The following is a 16,029-nucleotide window of genomic DNA, read 5'->3' on the forward strand; positions in this document are numbered from 1 at the left end:
GGGAAAATTAATTAAATGCCACAAAGGAACCATAACAGCACATTGGGCCATGTTGACAGTGGAGAATGAAGTTCTCTCTGTTGATAGGAGCTCATTGGTTTGACACAAATTAGGGAGGCATCAAGAGAAAGTGGAAAAAGTCCTGAGCTGAGGGCCCGGGATCTGGGTTCAAATCCCTTTTAGGCTGCTAAGTGTCTTGGTGACTTTGGGCAACAGTTTACTCCCTCTGGGCCTCAGTATCCAAGTTGTACAAGAAGCTGCACATAATCTTGAACTCCACCCTAAGCTCTAAAATTCTCTGAATTGAATTTTGAGGATGTTTATTTCATCTAAGTTGTCAGGGACAAAGTAGTTTTCCCCAAATGGCTCAGCAGTTCTGAAATTGCCTGGAGGTCAGCCTCAGTAGAGTAAGAGGCACTGAGCAATCAAGACACCAGGGCTCTCAGTCTCGCTTGGCGTGAGAACTCTGCTGTGTGACCTTGGACAAGCCACTTTGCCCCTCTCTGAGCCCGTTTTCTCATCTTTAAAATGGTAGCTGTAATGTCTTGCCTATCTCCTGAGGCTATTATGAGAATCAGATAAACCGATGAATGTTTTGGCAAATGTCATTATTATTATTGCTGTTGTTATTATTTTGAGATATGCTTTACTCTGTCCAGGCATACACACTGGCCAGTATAATACAAGAATATGCCCCTCCTGAGTGCAGAGCCCAAACAAGTCGATTTAACTATGTAAAAGAGAAATAATGGTGCTTCCATGAAGAATGAAGAGCCCCTCTCATAATTTGTGTCTGCTCAATTCCGTGCCATCTTAAATCCACCATTTGTGTGTGCGTGTTTGGTGGGAAAACATACCACGGTTACACACAAAAGCCTCTCAAGTTCTTTTCAACTGGGACAGGAGATGACACACGTTGGCAGACGGAGGCTGATCTCTGTGTATCCAAGAGGAGTCGAGCCAGTCCGAGTATATCTAACAGGTCAAGCTCTGAAATGAAGAAGCAATAAGCCAGTGAAATGGTACTATCACCGAAACATGATTGATCAATTGAATTCTATCAGAGACAGTGGACAGTGAGATTAACTCAGGCCTGATAGGTTCAATGAGTTAAAGCATGATGTTCATTTCAGCTTCATTTCACCAGTCTTTGCTTGTGAAATTGGTCAATCAATAGAGGTTGAAGATCATATATATATATATATATCGGGGACCATCTTATGGGGAATATAATCTTAGTCGTTGGCTCGTCGGCTGGGGCTGCCTGCGGTGGGTAATGGAGACAGAACAGGGACTCCATCAGCCCCATCGAAATGGCCTGATATCTTCTCCAAATGAAAAGTATTTTTGGATCTCTGATGATTTATCTTTTTTTCCTCCCTCTCACTTTGATCTATGACAAAAACCCATACCCATCTTGGAGAAATATAGTGATTTCTCCTGAAAACATTTGTGCAATGATCAGATTGATACACTTCAAAATATGAACCTTCTTCTTAGTTATATCATCCTTGGGAAAAAAATAAAGACAGTAATTTAAAAACTCAAACGGGGATAATGCAAAGATATCAGAGTAAATATGATTTTTACACCCATTTGTTTATTTCTGTGCAGCGGGGGTGGGGGACAGACTACTGTGTGCACGAAAGTCAAAAAGGGATGCATATAGGAAAAGTCCTTCCAGGTATAATTAAAATGAAGCCTTTAGCAGTCTTTGATCTCATTTGGAAGCATGATTCACAGAAACAAATCACCCTTTTGCTCCTAGTAATATTTCATTTGCTTTGGAATATTTTCACTATGGTGCTTAACATCCTTCCTAATTAGTGTGCATATCTCTCTGTGAGGCGGAGTAATTAGGTACCACTGTACGAGGTAATGGACTTGGACAGTAAGGATTAGAGAGAACAGTCTTGTCCTGGGGCAATGCACAAGGTATTACTTCCTTTCTGCCTATTCTTTGAGGTCATCTTGATTCATTTCAGCACAAAGACATCACATCTCTTCATACCAGCACCATGAGAGCTTCAATAATGTGTCTGCACTGTTTGGATATCAGAGTGTGTATTAGGTTCTGGATAATGAATAATGGTGCTGAGCAGCTAGACAGAGAGGAAAGAGCCTTGCGCACTTTGCTCCTGTCCTCTCCCCCAACTCCTGCATTCCAATCATACTGAATTGTAGCCATTCCCATGCACCACCACGCTTTCTTGTGCTTCTTAGGCCTTTGCGTATACTGTTCCCTCTGGTTGGAATGCACTTCCTCCTCTTTCTTTGGCTAGCTCCTCCCTACTCATCCTTAAGACTCAGGCTGCATCTTTTCCAGGGGGCCCTTCTGGATCACGGCTGCCTCCAGTCTGGATTGAGTGGAGTGATTTAGTGTAGAGCCGGGAGCAGATTCCGGAACCACATGGCTCAGGTTCGAATCCTAGCTCCTCCACTTCTTAGCTGTGTGACCTTGGGCAAGTTATTTAACGTCCCTGTGCCTCAGTTTCCTCCTTTGTAAAATGGGAGGAGGCAACAACAGACTTGACCTCATAGGTTTTGTGAGGATTCAGTAGGTAAGGTAAGAACAGTGCCTCTCAGAGTAAGCTCCAAAAAGGGTTTGGCTACTTCCATTTGGCTCCCAGGGCTGTCTCTGCTTCTCAGACTCCCAACACTTACCTTACTTCATTGTAATTATTCACTTGTCCATATCTTCCACTCAAGGGCAGGGGCTAAGACTTGAACCCCTCTCTATAGAGCTCTGATGCCAAGGGCAGGGTCAGACACCCAGCATGCTGCTCAGGAATGAGCAGATCCGTGTGGCTGCAGGCAGGATCAGGGGCCTCATGTGCTGGGCCCAGCTCACCTCGGGTCTGCTGTCTGGCCCGGACAAATCCCTTTGCCACCTGGCCTCACCTTTGCCATCCCTGGGTGTGGAATCCAACCCTTGGGGCCGTCCCCTCACTGACAGCCTATGACTCACTGGGTAACACCCAGCACAATCAGATTCACTCTGGTCAAGCCTGAACGTATTTGGCAGTGTTACAATTTTGCATTTTCCTTCTCCGAGAAGGAAGATTGAGTGAAACTAATGGCTGAATAATGGTAGTTCCAATGGAATTTTCCTCCATGCCACTTTGATTTTTCTCAGTCTGCGGCCCCAGTTTAGGACGGGATTTAGAAAATCACCTGAAACATTGATTTTGGTTCTGGGCTCCCACCAGAAATTTCCAGCCCACCACGCTGGCCCCTAGCATGGGGCCCAGCTCACAGCAGATGTCCTAGAAATGTTTGCCAACTGGTTGCTGGTGCCTGGAATCTCATCCCCTTATCTCGGCGCCTTGCCCCCCAGGCCTGGCTCAGATGGTCTCTTCTCTAGGATACCCCCTTCTTGTTGTTGGTCATCTCTGGGTCACTCTAAGCACCCCAAACAGCACCATGCAGAGAGCAGGAGCTCTGTGGATTGGTTCGAGTTTGAGTATGTGGATGGCATTTTGTTGTTGTTGGACTCTGAGCAATATATGACTTGGTGCATTTTCCTTTCGGTTTGTGCTGCCGGGAAGCTTAGAGCTCAACTGAGTTTTGGTAGTTTATCATCCTCTCTAGTTCAAAATTTTATGAACTGCCTCAAATCTTTCTTGGAAATAGGTGGAACATAAACTCTTAGTTGCTTCACTCTTTCCTTCTCCAGGATCAGGAGGAGGAGGTCACTCCCGAGTTCTCTGATGATGCCAGAGACTGTCCCCCTCTGAGTTCTTCTGAACCATATAGCCCTGCAACCCCTGAAGTCTCTCTAGGTCATTCATTCAGTCAGCAAACATTGATTAGCATCTCCTATGCTTTAGGTAAATCAGACATGGGCTCTGCCCTCAGCTCATACTCTTAGAAGGGAAAGAAAGTAATAATAATCCTAGAAATAGTTCATGTTTATTGAGCACTTACTATGTGTCAGGTGTTATGCTAAGTGTTTTACATATACTCTCGTTCAATTCTTTCCTCAACTCCAGATGCCATTATTATGCCATTTTACAGATAAGAAAAGTGAGGACTAGAGAGGGTGGAGAAGTTGTTCAAATATCATGAAGCCTGTAAGAGACAGAGATCTGGGATTTGAATCTGGGCCTGTCTGAGTTTGGAGTGCCAAGGCTTCCCCAATGTACCACGTCTATCAGTGCTCAGCTTCACTCTAGTCCTTGTACGAGGAGTGCAAGTGCTCTGCTGTGGATTTGCTGTGTGACCTTGAGCAAGTTACTTAATCTCTCTGTGCCAATTTCCTCACCTTAAAAATGGGAAAGAAGACGAAGCTCGCAGGATGGATTGTGAAGAGTAAACTCCAGGCCATAGAGGTGGCTCGTGCAACCTGCTGAGGAGACCCAGAAGAAAGGGTGATTAATTCAGCCTTTGGACTGAAGGCAGGCTTAGAGAGGTAGCTTTTAGACTGAGTGCTGATAGGCAGGGTGTGCCAGCAAGGGAACAGAATGCACGGTGGCACTGGGGAGCATTGGTGAGGGGACACTTGAGGGCTGACAAGTAGCCTGCTGGGAGGGCATGTGGGGTGAATGGAGAGGGGCAGATCATGGAGGCCTGGGGGCCTTGGGCTTTGTCTTAGGGCAGCCTTGGACTGGTGTTCCTGATGAGGATGATGATGACAGCAGTTAGCATTGTTTGGACACTAAACTTTGTGCCAGGTACTGTGCTACACATGCCACGGAGATTATCTCATTTAATCCTTATGAAAGCCCCGTGGGTTGCCCTGCATACCATCATTTCCAGTTTCCAGATGGGGGTTTTCTTAGTAGCTGACATGAAGAGTGAAGAGAAGTGTACTGAGCACTGGATCTGCAGACACGAGGCCTCAGTGCAAATCCCAGCATCACTGCTTAGGAGCTGAAGGACCTCAGCGACTCAACCTCCCTGAGCCTCAGTTTTCCCATCTATAAAATGGAATAAGAATACATACTTCATGCAGATGTTCTGAGGATCTAAGAAACTAAGGGATGCAAAAATAACTTGGCATAGTGCCTGGCACTGAATAGTGCTCTATCCAGGGTGAGGATGGGGGTGGGCTTGGAGAAACTTGTGTCCGGTTATCTGTCAGCGCACCCCTTTATTCTTTGCTAAGGACAGAGGATGCTTTCTCAATATAATGTAAGGAATTTTGCTAACATAGGCCCAGAATAAGTCCCCCAACCCCCTCTCCCTTTTATAACCCAAGGTCGTGCCTAGCCCCTCCTAGGGAGAAATTCTGGAGGCACTGCTGTCCTCAGCAAGCTTCTTAAAAGTTGCATCTGAAACAATTTTTTAAAGTTGCAAATTAGCATGGTCTGAATTTGGCTGCTCTCTGCTTTATAGATTGCTTATAGAATTAGGCACTGCAGCCACCCGCGGAGACCAACTTCAAGCTCCTTGGGCTCACTTGGCCCACGCTGGCAATGCCCCAGGTCACATCAGTGCAGTCTTCCCAGCCACCCTGGCTCTGGACTCCTGTGGCAGATAACCTTCCAAGACCTGGCTCTGTCTCCCAGCCTCAATGGGAGAGGCAGGTGCGGGGATGCAGTGGGTACCAGAGTCCTGGGGTGAGAAGCGGCACATGGGCTGATCTGGAGATGACCCTGTACCTGGGATAGGGTCAGGGGTGTTATAGTACATAGAAACAGTAATGGGACCTGGGAGTTATTTTCACAATTTCAAAAGTTTGAGAGTACATGCATCCCAGTGAAGAAAAGGAGATTTCTTCCTGTCTGCCTTTTTCCCAGAAATCCCCCCAGTAGGCTTCCCCTTACATGTATGTGCATCCCTAAACCGACCATTGGCAAAGAGAATGGGATCCCCTTGGCTGGCCTGGACAGTCATTTAGGGGCGGAATGGATCCTGGGGAGGGAGTCCCCTACAAAAACTACACAGCCAGCCAGAATGGGAAAATATGTTCATGCTCACTTAATATAATACTATTTAGCAAACAAAATCTAGGTGGATTTTGGAGGAGAAAGGGGTTAGAAGTGACTGACTCAGCCTTCTTAGATTACTAATGGGGCTCGGAGGCCCAGAGAGGGAGAAGAACTTGCCTGGGCTCACACAGCAAGGAAGGGCAGAGCTGGGGCTAGAACCGAGGTCTGCTGGCTCCCAACCCTTTTCCCACTGGGCCCTGCCACCGCCCTGCCATGCTGAGGCTCAGCTGTGAGCATGAAGGAGGCCCTGTAAGGGCTCCATAGCGACACGGGACTCTGAGAAAGGCCGACCAGGTGGCTCGAGCCTTCTTTCCTGGGGTGCCTCAGCCTCCCGCTGGGGTTGCCTCCCAAAGGCCGTGGTGCCAGAAGGGATTTTGGAGATTCCTGTTTGTTTTTATTTTTTTCCTCCCAGTGAGCATCTGCAGACATAAAAGTACATGATGATTTTTAAAGAAGCAAACCAGAAACCCTCCAAGAAAAATGCAAAACCCCTGAATCTGCTGTGCTCTGAAGAAAGCGCAATGGGTTTATGATCTTTTAAGACACACAAGAGACAGCTTTCTCTTGACAGATGGGCATCTGAGGCTGTTTGGCTTCCTCCTCTTTGCGTGACCAGACCCAATTGTGTAAAGCTTTTAGCTTCAAAGCCGGGTTGTGAATAACATTGGTTTAACCTGAAATTTAAAGCCAGCATTTCTTTGCTCCCTGAGACAGGGCTTCCTGCCCCTTGCTCCCCTGAAGCTAGCTTCCAGAATGTTAATTCTACGAGCCATGGTTGACTAAGCCCAGCACTGGGTCTATTACATATTATTTGATTTGGAGTAGAAAAAAAAGATTTAAAGATACCATGCCCCCTGTATACCTTTGTACTTTTGCCTGCGTCTGTCCATGTATTTAAGCATACCATTCACATTGTGAGTTCAGATTTTTCTCCCTGGAATAAAATGGGTCTGAGCATTTCTGTAGCCTGCCTCCAAGACCACATTCTCCAATTAAGTCAGACAGCATCTTTGCAGCGCAGATGAGAAATGCTGTGGAAGCTTACACCGGAGGCCTGTAGGTTCAGACCTGCCTTGCAAGGGGATGAGTGTTGGTATTCATTTTTGTGTCTGTCTTTGAGCATATAATCTGTTTGCGTGGCTCATTGTCACTGTGCACTCACTGTGTGTGACACCAGAGGCCTGTCGGTCTGTCCCCACTCTCTTAGAACCATGCACATTTTTGTCAGAATACTTATCTTGGCTGATACTTGAACCTTTACTGGTGTGATTATTTTTCAATGAATAATTGGAATAATTGAATAATTGCCTCCTCCACTGGACGTGACTCTGTGAGGTCAAGGGCTGGGTCAGCTTTCACCCGTATCCCTAGCGTTAGTGCTCACCGAGCTTGGCTGAGGGAAGAATGAATGAGCGAGGTCAGATGGAGGCATCCTGACATTTGCAGACCAGACTTGCAGAGCAAAGGTGGTTGTCACAGGTATTAATAATTTATTTATTTCTCCCACAAATATTCCTTGTGGAGGAGAGAGAGATGAATTACCTGCAGTCTTTTTCCCGAAGGTCACTAAGAGCACAGTATGGGAGTGAAGGGCCCAGGGGACTTGGCCCCTAAGATAAGGGAGAAAGTGGTCAGAGCCCTGAGAATCGGAGCTGGGGCCCTGGCTGGGGCATGAAGGAAGGCGTCCTGGAGGAGGAGGCACGTGTGCGTGCAGGTGTATCTGTCTGGGAAACCAGGCGCGTGTCAATGAGGAAGGGTTTCTATTCCATATGGGCCTGTTGGGTCACCTGTGGCCGACATCTGGACTCCAGCGCATCACCTTCAAACACAAACAAATGCAAACCCCCACCTTTGCTGGCCCCTAGTTTCTGCCAAAAGAGGAGGCTTGGGAGCAGAGTTTAGAAAGTATGGCCTGACCTAAAGGGATGAGCAATTCAGGCCCTGGGACTGAGACATGTGGAGGGCAGTTGCTTCCCCAGCTCTCTCCAGGGTGTCCGCTCGGCTCCTGCCCCAAGGCTCAGGTTCTGTCTCCGGCCCCCTCTCCACAACCTCCTGGGGTCTCTTCCCTCACTCCCTCTGCCTTTCCTTCCTGTCTCAGGGCCTTTGTACGGGCAGTCTCCTCTGTGTGGCACCCTCCACCCACCTTCTGCCCTGCGACCCATCATCCTTCACTTGCAGTTCAAGCGTGGCTTCCCCTTGGGGACGTCCCTGACTCTTCTCCACACGTGCGCTCACTCCCCTCCCTGGTTGTACATGGCCGCATGCATGTGTTTCTACGTGCTTTTTTCTCCTGAGCATCAATCACAGTTTGGAATTCTATGTTCATTTGTGGGATTGCTTGACTAAAATGGGCCGCCCTCTTTGGATTGTAAAGAGAGGCCTGTCTTGGTCATCACTGTATCCCCTGTTTAGTTTTATTTTATTTTTAAAAATGTGAAAATAAATAGGCCAGGCACAGTGGCCCACGCCTATAATCCCTGCACTTTGGGAGGCTAGGTGAGAGGATCGCTTGAAGCCAGGGGTTCAAGACCAGCTTGGGCAACATGGTGAGACCCTGTTTCTAGAAAAAATTAAAAAAAACTAGCTGGGCATGGTGGTGAGCACCTGCGGTCCCAGTAACTTGGGACGCTGAGGTGGAGGATTGCTTGAGCTGGGGAGTTTGAGGTTGCAGTGAGCTATGATGATGCCACTGCTCTCCGATCTGGGTGGCAGAGCAAGACCCTATCTCAAAAAAATAAATAAATAAATAAAAAATAAAAATATTTATTTATTAAAAAATCTTACTTGGCACAGAGTAAACATTTTATCAATATTTGTTAAATCAACGAATGATGATTAGGAGGGTTCCCAAGCCTTCTCTAGGAAGTGACAGACTTTAATGCCTCCCTCCCCTATAAAGAAAGTAAGTGGAGGTGCTGGCAGGGGTGTGAGCAGCAAGAGCACCCGTGGGTCGGGGTCGGGGTGAATGCCCAGAGAGGCAGGCTGTTCCCGGCTTGCCATCTTCCCCAAGGCAGCCTGGTGTTCTTATAGGCTCAGCCGATGGGTGCCACGGCTGATTTTCAGAAAGCCAGAGCAGAACGCAGCCAGTCCTCTTCTGGAAGACTCTGCAGAGGGTGGCGCAGGTCCCAGCGAGGCGGCCTGTGCTCCGAGTACATGTGGAGTCCTCAAGGGGAGGGTTTCCAAGGACCCCTGGTGCATACACTTGAGAGGGCCCTGTGCCCCGAGCCTTTACTCTGTGCCAGGCCCTTCTCAGTGACCAGACAGTGACTGTGCCCAAGGAGGCCCTCGGTGGAGGTGAAGTTCTGCCCTTCTGGGCTCTGAGCTATGGAAAAAGCCCAGCCTGTGAGTCCTGTGGGAGAGGGAGCAGGCCGAGGACACCTGGGGCGCTGGCCTGGCTGGGAGAGGCCTCCCTTGAGGGCAGAGTTGGGCACGGCTGATGGGCAGTCTGAGGGCAGGGAGCAGTTGGGCCCTGCCCAGAGGGGGCTGAGTGAGGCTTCCATGGGAGTCCTTAGGAACTGGCTGACAGGAAGGGGGCTTCATTGAGGTTTGGGCTGGGCTGGCAGAATGGGGGCAGCTGGGGAGTATAATTGAAGATGGTGGGCAGGAAAAGTCTCTTAAAAGTGGGTGTGACCTCTCTGACAGGGAGGAACCTGGTGGGAGCACAGGGGTCCAAGATCAGACTTTGGCAGGAGTGACAGGGACCAGGTTGACTAGGCAGTGCAATAGCTGAGTAGGAATGGGCTGAGTCATCTTGTGTGTGTGTGTGTGTGTGTGTGTGTACGTGTGTGTACGTGTGTGCGCACATACATGTGTGCTTAGGTGCACAGACCCTTTGAGAATGGGGTCCTTTGGTGGAAGCTGACTGATGGAAGAACACTGCTGGGCAGTTGACTGGGCTGTGAGTCCCCTATGCTAACAGTCTTGGTGACCTTGTGGGAATGGTCCCATGGGGATGGGCAGTGATGGAAGAAGGGTCGCTAAGGATGACATCCTGCGGACAGGAGCAGGCACCTGTGCTGTGGAAGGCCAGTGTCACAGGCTGCCAGAGGAGGGACCCTGGTGTTAGGCTGGGGACATCTGGTCAGGGGCCAGCTTCTGCCTTGGCCCAACATGGGGATGTCTTGTCGTTCAGGCTGTGGCCCAGCCTCAGTGTCCTCTTGGGTCAAAATCTATGTGGGGTCCACTTTCTTGGAGGGCCCAGGAGCAGCCTCCGAAGGTCCTTCCCATGGAGGATGCTGGGTCCCCTGAGCCTGTCGGCGTCCATGGGGGCTCTGAGATACCAACACTGCTACAAACGCCCAAAGCTGGTGTCTTTGTTCAAACATCAGTGCCTGCGTTGCAGTTGTCCCCAGGTAGGACATTTTAGGAAGCACCGAATTCTTGGTTGTCTCAGTGACATGATACCCCACTGCCCACACTCCTTGGTCTGGCCTCATTCCTCCCATGGGTGGGGGCTTGACATGATGGATGAAGTCTAGTCTAGGACAGCCGCGTCCTGGCGGGCTTAGGGGGGCAGAGCAGGCCTCCCGTAGGGGTGCCTTTCAGCGTGAGAGCTGACCCTCGCTGGTTTCCCCAGGGCTTCCCAGCAGCCAGGGCAGATGCCGCCTCTGGCCTGGGTTCCAGTATCGCTCTGGGAACTTGCCCTTTGTGCTTGCTTTCATTTTGAGCAGTTCAAGCCCAAGACTCACAAAAGATATTTCATCATATTATTTTTTTATTGATAATTTATAATATTTTCTTTGAAAGGTAAGCATCATCACCAGCAACTTACAGCATGAATAGCTAACAATATAAAACACATAGGGGGGCCGGGCGCGGTGGCTCACATCTGTAATCCTAGCTCTCTGGGAGGCCGAGGCTGGCGGATTGTTTGAGCTCAGGAGTTCGAAACCAGCCTGAGCAAGAGCGAGACCCCGTCTCTACTAAAAATACAAAGAAATTAATCGGACAACTAAAAATACATAGAAAAAATTAGCCGGGCATGGTGGCACATGCCTGTAGTCCCAGCTACTCGGGAGGCTGAGGCAGAAGGATCACTTGAGCCAAGGAGTTTGAGGTTGCTGTGAGCTAGGATGACGCCACGGCACTCTAGCCCGGGCAACACAGACTCTGTCTCAAAAAAAAAAAAAAAAACAACACATAGGGGACTGAATCTTGTAGTTTCTTAAATTTATGTTTTTGAATAGGCAAGACATTTAAACTTCTGAAACCAAACCAAAGAGGCACACTACAAAAAGTCTCCCCCTCACCTCCTGTCCCTCAGCTCCAACCTCCCCAAATGGGTAACCATTGTAAATGTTTCTCATGTATCTCATAAATATATATATATATATATATATGTATGGCATATAAAGTCTTATTTTCTTCCTCTTTTACAGAAAAAGTTGTATGTTACATATGCTGTGCTGTACCTTGTTTTTTATTTTTCGCATAGCAACCCATCTTGACGATCTTATCAGTTCACAGAGGGGATCCTCATTCCTTTTAGCTGCTGCATGGTATTCCAATGTGCGAGTATGCCGTGACTCATGTCACCAGCCCCCCTCAAATAAACTCTTGGATCGTTTCCAGTCTTTGCTACAAGAACCTTGTACCTGTATCACTTCCCATATGTGCTAGGCTATTTTACAGTATAGCTGTAAAATAAATTCCCAGAAGTGCGATCACTGTATCAAAGGGGATGTGCATTTGTGATTTTGATGGAGTTTGTCAAATTGTCTAGCACAGGTATGTGACCACTTCCACCAGGATTGTATGAAAGTGTCTGTTTTCCTACCACCTTCCTAGCACAGTGTTTTTTTGATTGGTCATGTGATATGGTGGCGAAGGTCTGAGGTAAGGATATCAGCTCTGGCAAAAACTGTACCTTCAAGGAGGATCTTCAGTACAGGAGGGGCAATAACCAGTCACCTGATGACTGTGCTGCTGAGTCAACCTGAGCTCAAATATTCAGGCAAATAATTTAATCTCCTTAGGTCTCAATTTTCTCATCTGCAAAGTGGGGCAATAATAACGTAGATTGGCGGTCCTCATGAGGACTGGATGAAATGATGCGTGTCAAAGGACTTTGCAAGGTGCCTGGCATGTGGCTATGGGCGGCTGGCTCTGCACTCACCAGCAGGTGACCCTGGGCAAGGCAGCCCCTTACCTGAGCCCCTGCCTGTTTCCTCTCTTGTCAGGGAGGGAGCTGGACCCAAGGATCTCTCAGGCCCTCTTCCCAGTCTCAGGGTCTGACCTGTCTCTCTTTAGCAATATGTGTAACCTCCACTCACCCTTCCTCTCTCGTGCTCATCAAAGGTATTCAGGAGTCTCCGGTGCCGAACGGTCACTCACTTCCGGGCAGAGATTTCCTCCGGAAGCAGATGCGGGGAGACCTGTTCACGCAGCAGCAGCTGGAGGTGCTGGACCGTGTGTTTGAGAGGCAGCACTACTCGGACATCTTCACCACCACGGAGCCCATCAAGCCCGAGCAGGTACGCCCCGTGACTCACGCCCACACAGCCGCCACTGCCACGCAGGCCAAGGCCGCTCTCCTGAAGGCAGAGGCATCTGCGGGGTGTGGGTGAGGGCACTCCAGGTTCTGCTCAGAGTGGGCTTTTCGTTGTTCTTGGTCAAACTTGGCCAGTCACAACATCCCACGAGATCAGGAGGACTTGTTTGGGGGCTCTGGTGGCTTCTTGCCCTGTGCCCCTGTCCCTCTGGCCAGCTAGGGGATGGGTGACTTGCCCGGCTGCTCTGCCATTGCTGAATAGTGTCCTTTCCCAGGGCTCTTTGCACAGGGGGGTATAACGATCATCTGGGCTACTTGAGGTGGTCTTGGGTCATTCTCCTGTCAGTCAGGGTGATGGTGGCAATATGCAGCCACCATGTAGCTAGGGGCTTGCTGGCTGTGAGCGGTGTTAGGATGGTACTTGTGCACACGTCTCTTGGGTCAGCTCTCTTGTCAGTTGCCCTGTCATGTTTTTAGAGACTGAATCCAAGAGTCTGCAGATAAAGAAATGTCTCATTGGACAAACTCCTACCTGAGTTATTTGCAAGAGAGGGTAGAAAGCAGTAGGACCACCCACCCCGGGGAGCAGCCGGCCTGTGCCACCCTGGGCAGAGGAGCAGTTGCTGCCTATGACTGGGACCAGAGATGGGACCAGAAAGGCTCTGCCAGTGAGAGGCTCTTGGGGCCTGAACAAGGTCCCTAAAGTACCAGATTCGATTGAGAAGACTATTTCCTGATGCTCGGACTATGCCAGGCCCTTGACTGGATACCTTGCACGCACGTGGTTCTGGCCTGCCAAGCGCTCCCATCTGCTGGGCGAGTCAGAGAGACCCTATGAACAATGACTTTCCCCAGGACTTTCCTAGCTGGTACTGGTGGTGAGGACCGGCCTTGCTGAGCTTCCTCTAAATGCTAATTAGTTGATGCTTCTGGAGTTTTTCCCCAAAGCCATTCAAAACAGTGGAGGTCCCATGCATAAGCTCCCACCCAGAGGTGGGGTACTGGAGGAAACCTTGGGTGCTGAGGAGTGAGCAAGGCCTCTAGGGCCACCCTCTTATGATAGTCTGGCTGCTTCTGAGCAGTTCTTGTGAGGGCTCTTACAGATCATCTAGCCACTTTGTTTTCACGTGGGGACACTGAGGCCCAGAGAGGCAAAGCAACTTGCCTAAGGCTACCCAGCAAGTCATGGATTCACTTAAACATCCATTAGTATCTGCTTTGTGCAAGGCACAGAGCCGGGCACTAGAGGTATATCAGTGAACAAGATGGGCTTGGACCTGCTCTCAAGGAGCCTACAGACTGCGGAAGAATCACAATAAATAAGAATTACCCAAAGGATCACTGCTTCCAGGTTTGCTTGGTGCTGAGGAAAAGATGTCTGAGGTTCCCTGAGAGCCTAAGGCGAGGCTGAGAGGCCTCCTGGGGGAAATGCATTTATGCTGAGCTCTGAAGGCCTTGGGCAGAACAAGGAGAAGGGACACAGGTTGGAAGGACCGTGCCTGGCAGAGGGAATAGCAAGTGCAAAGGCCCTGAGGTGAGAGGGTTTGTGGCAGAAACGAGGAATGAAAAGAGCCAGTGTGGCTGGGGTTCAGAAATTGTGTTGGGGATGATGTTGGGGAGATGGGCCTGGCCTTATAGACGGGGGTAAGGATTCTGGTCTTCCTCCTACAAGTCGAGTGAAGCCTCTGCCAGGAAGGATGTGGTCATATGTGCTGGACAGAGCTGATCCCACATACTCCAGACCCCGGGTTAAAGAAGAAGAGTCTGTTTCCATCACAAACAGCTTCTCCCCACTGCGCAGAGCCTTTCTGAGAGATGGTGGGAACCACGTTGTATCTGACACAGGAGGAGCAAGAGAGAGGACTCAATCAGGAAAGCTTCCTAGATGAGGCCCACCTCTCTCTTCAGAATCTGGGAGAAAATTTATCTTCTAACGGCCGACACATAATTTTAGGGCTAGCAGGGACTATGGAGGCAAGCTCTCAAGCCCCTTGTTTTTTAGAGGCCCAGAGAGAGGCCAGGGCTTGTCTGAGGTCACCCAGCACGTTCGTGGTAAAGAGTGAGGCACATGCCTCTGCACGCAGCCTGGCCTCCCTGTATAGCACAAGCCCCTGGCGCTTGGTAAACCCTTATTTTCTTAACGCAGACACTCAGGGTTAGACGTCCCGTGTGTGTCACATGATTCTCACCGAGACTCAGAATCTCAACTGTAGTTCATTCAGCTTCGACTGTCCGGAAAGACTGGCCAGAGAGCGTCGGGCTTCGGCCCTGGGAGGAGTCCAGAAGCCGCGTGTACTCACTTACTCACACTCAGATGCGCATATGCTCATTTTCCAACATATTTCCTGCCCACGGGCCGTGAGCCTGGAACAGTGCCGCGCACTCATCAGCTCTGCCCAGTCTCACAGGGGCAGTGTGACGTGGACTCAGAGCCCGCAGGACAGGGGAAGGCTCTGTGGGTGCTGATGAAGTGTGGAACCAGAGAGGGCGATGTCTCCCTGGCGGCATCAGGGACAAGGGTGGGGAGGAGGCCTGGATTACAAACTCTGCGAGGGCTCCGTTTCTAGCAGTGTCCTTCAGAACGCTGTGGGCACGTCTGCGTCTGACTGTGCGGGCTCCGAGGCGGGGCCTGCAGGCGAAGCTCCAGCGGGATAATGACTGACTCAGTGTTTTCTGGGTAATCTGCTTCACCTCCCCGTAATGCGCCTTAATGAGGAGAGATGGGAGGTGAGGCCGCGGGGCTGCTCTGCACGCACATAGGCACTGGACTATGAATGACATACCCTCGCGCCCGATTCCCAGTCACTGTGGACAAATGATGCCCGAGCGAGGGGCCGCAGGCTGGGCAGGGATGCGCGTGAAGGGTACAGGTTCCTTGAGCGCCTCATGCTCGCGCCCTGCGAGGTGAATGTTCTGCAGGCCTGGCCCTGTGAGCCCCAGAGCCACACAGCAGTGGGGACAGAAAGGGGGCCTGAGGTGCTGGCTGCGGAGCCTGACTACTCCTTCCTTTCGGAGCAGATCGGGCTGTCTGGGTCTGCATCCCTGTGGCCTCATGGCCTCCGCGAGGGCCTTGCAGTCACTTTCATTGAGCAACCCAGTGGGGAAGAGCATTTCCTGGCCTTGGAGTCAGGGGAGCTTGATTTGTGTCCTGGCACTGCCCTGTTGAGCAAGTCACTTTTTTTGGACTTGGTTTCCGTATCTGCAGTAGTAGGGACCATGATTTTGATTACGAAGATAACAACAACGACAGTAACAACGGCAATTTAACAACGTGATCTTCCTTGTCTATGCATGACAGTACACAGTTTTCAAAGAGCTTTCACATCCCTTTTCTCACTGGGCGTTCAATTAATGCCTGCTAAGCAGGACGGGCTCCATTCGACAGATTGGAATGTTGTTTTCCAGATTGTTCACCCCATTTTCAGGCCCACGGAGTTTCTGGGATTGTTGAGAGCTGGAGTCTGACCTCGAGATCTTCTGTCTTCATCTTGTGCAAGATGGTTCCATGGGTCTCCATGTCCTGAACGATTCTAGGACCCGGTTTTCTGTCTGGCTGGTTTTCAGGACTGACCTTTTGCAGCCAGAGTCTGCCTATCCTTCCAGAAC

At 49.9% G+C, this 16,029-nt stretch overlaps 1 protein-coding gene across 9 annotated transcripts in view; it reads left to right on the forward strand.

Moving 5' to 3' along the window:
* The window catches only part of PAX5 (paired box 5), a 177,665-nt gene that overhangs the window by 51,179 nt on the left and 110,457 nt on the right, over nt 1-16,029 (forward strand). For all 9 annotated transcript variants that reach the window (XM_012656063.1, XM_012656072.1, XM_012656081.1 and 6 more), the window contains one exon: nt 12,231-12,406. In XM_012656063.1, coding sequence (XP_012511517.1) covers nt 12,231-12,406 — 176 coding nt within the window. The remainder of the gene's footprint in view (nt 1-12,230; nt 12,407-16,029) is intronic.

Source organism: Propithecus coquereli, unplaced genomic scaffold (assembly GCF_000956105.1).
Source record: "Propithecus coquereli isolate 6110/MARCELLA unplaced genomic scaffold, Pcoq_1.0 Scaffold114, whole genome shotgun sequence".
In the NCBI taxonomy this organism is placed as follows: Eukaryota; Metazoa; Chordata; class Mammalia; order Primates; family Indriidae; genus Propithecus; species Propithecus coquereli.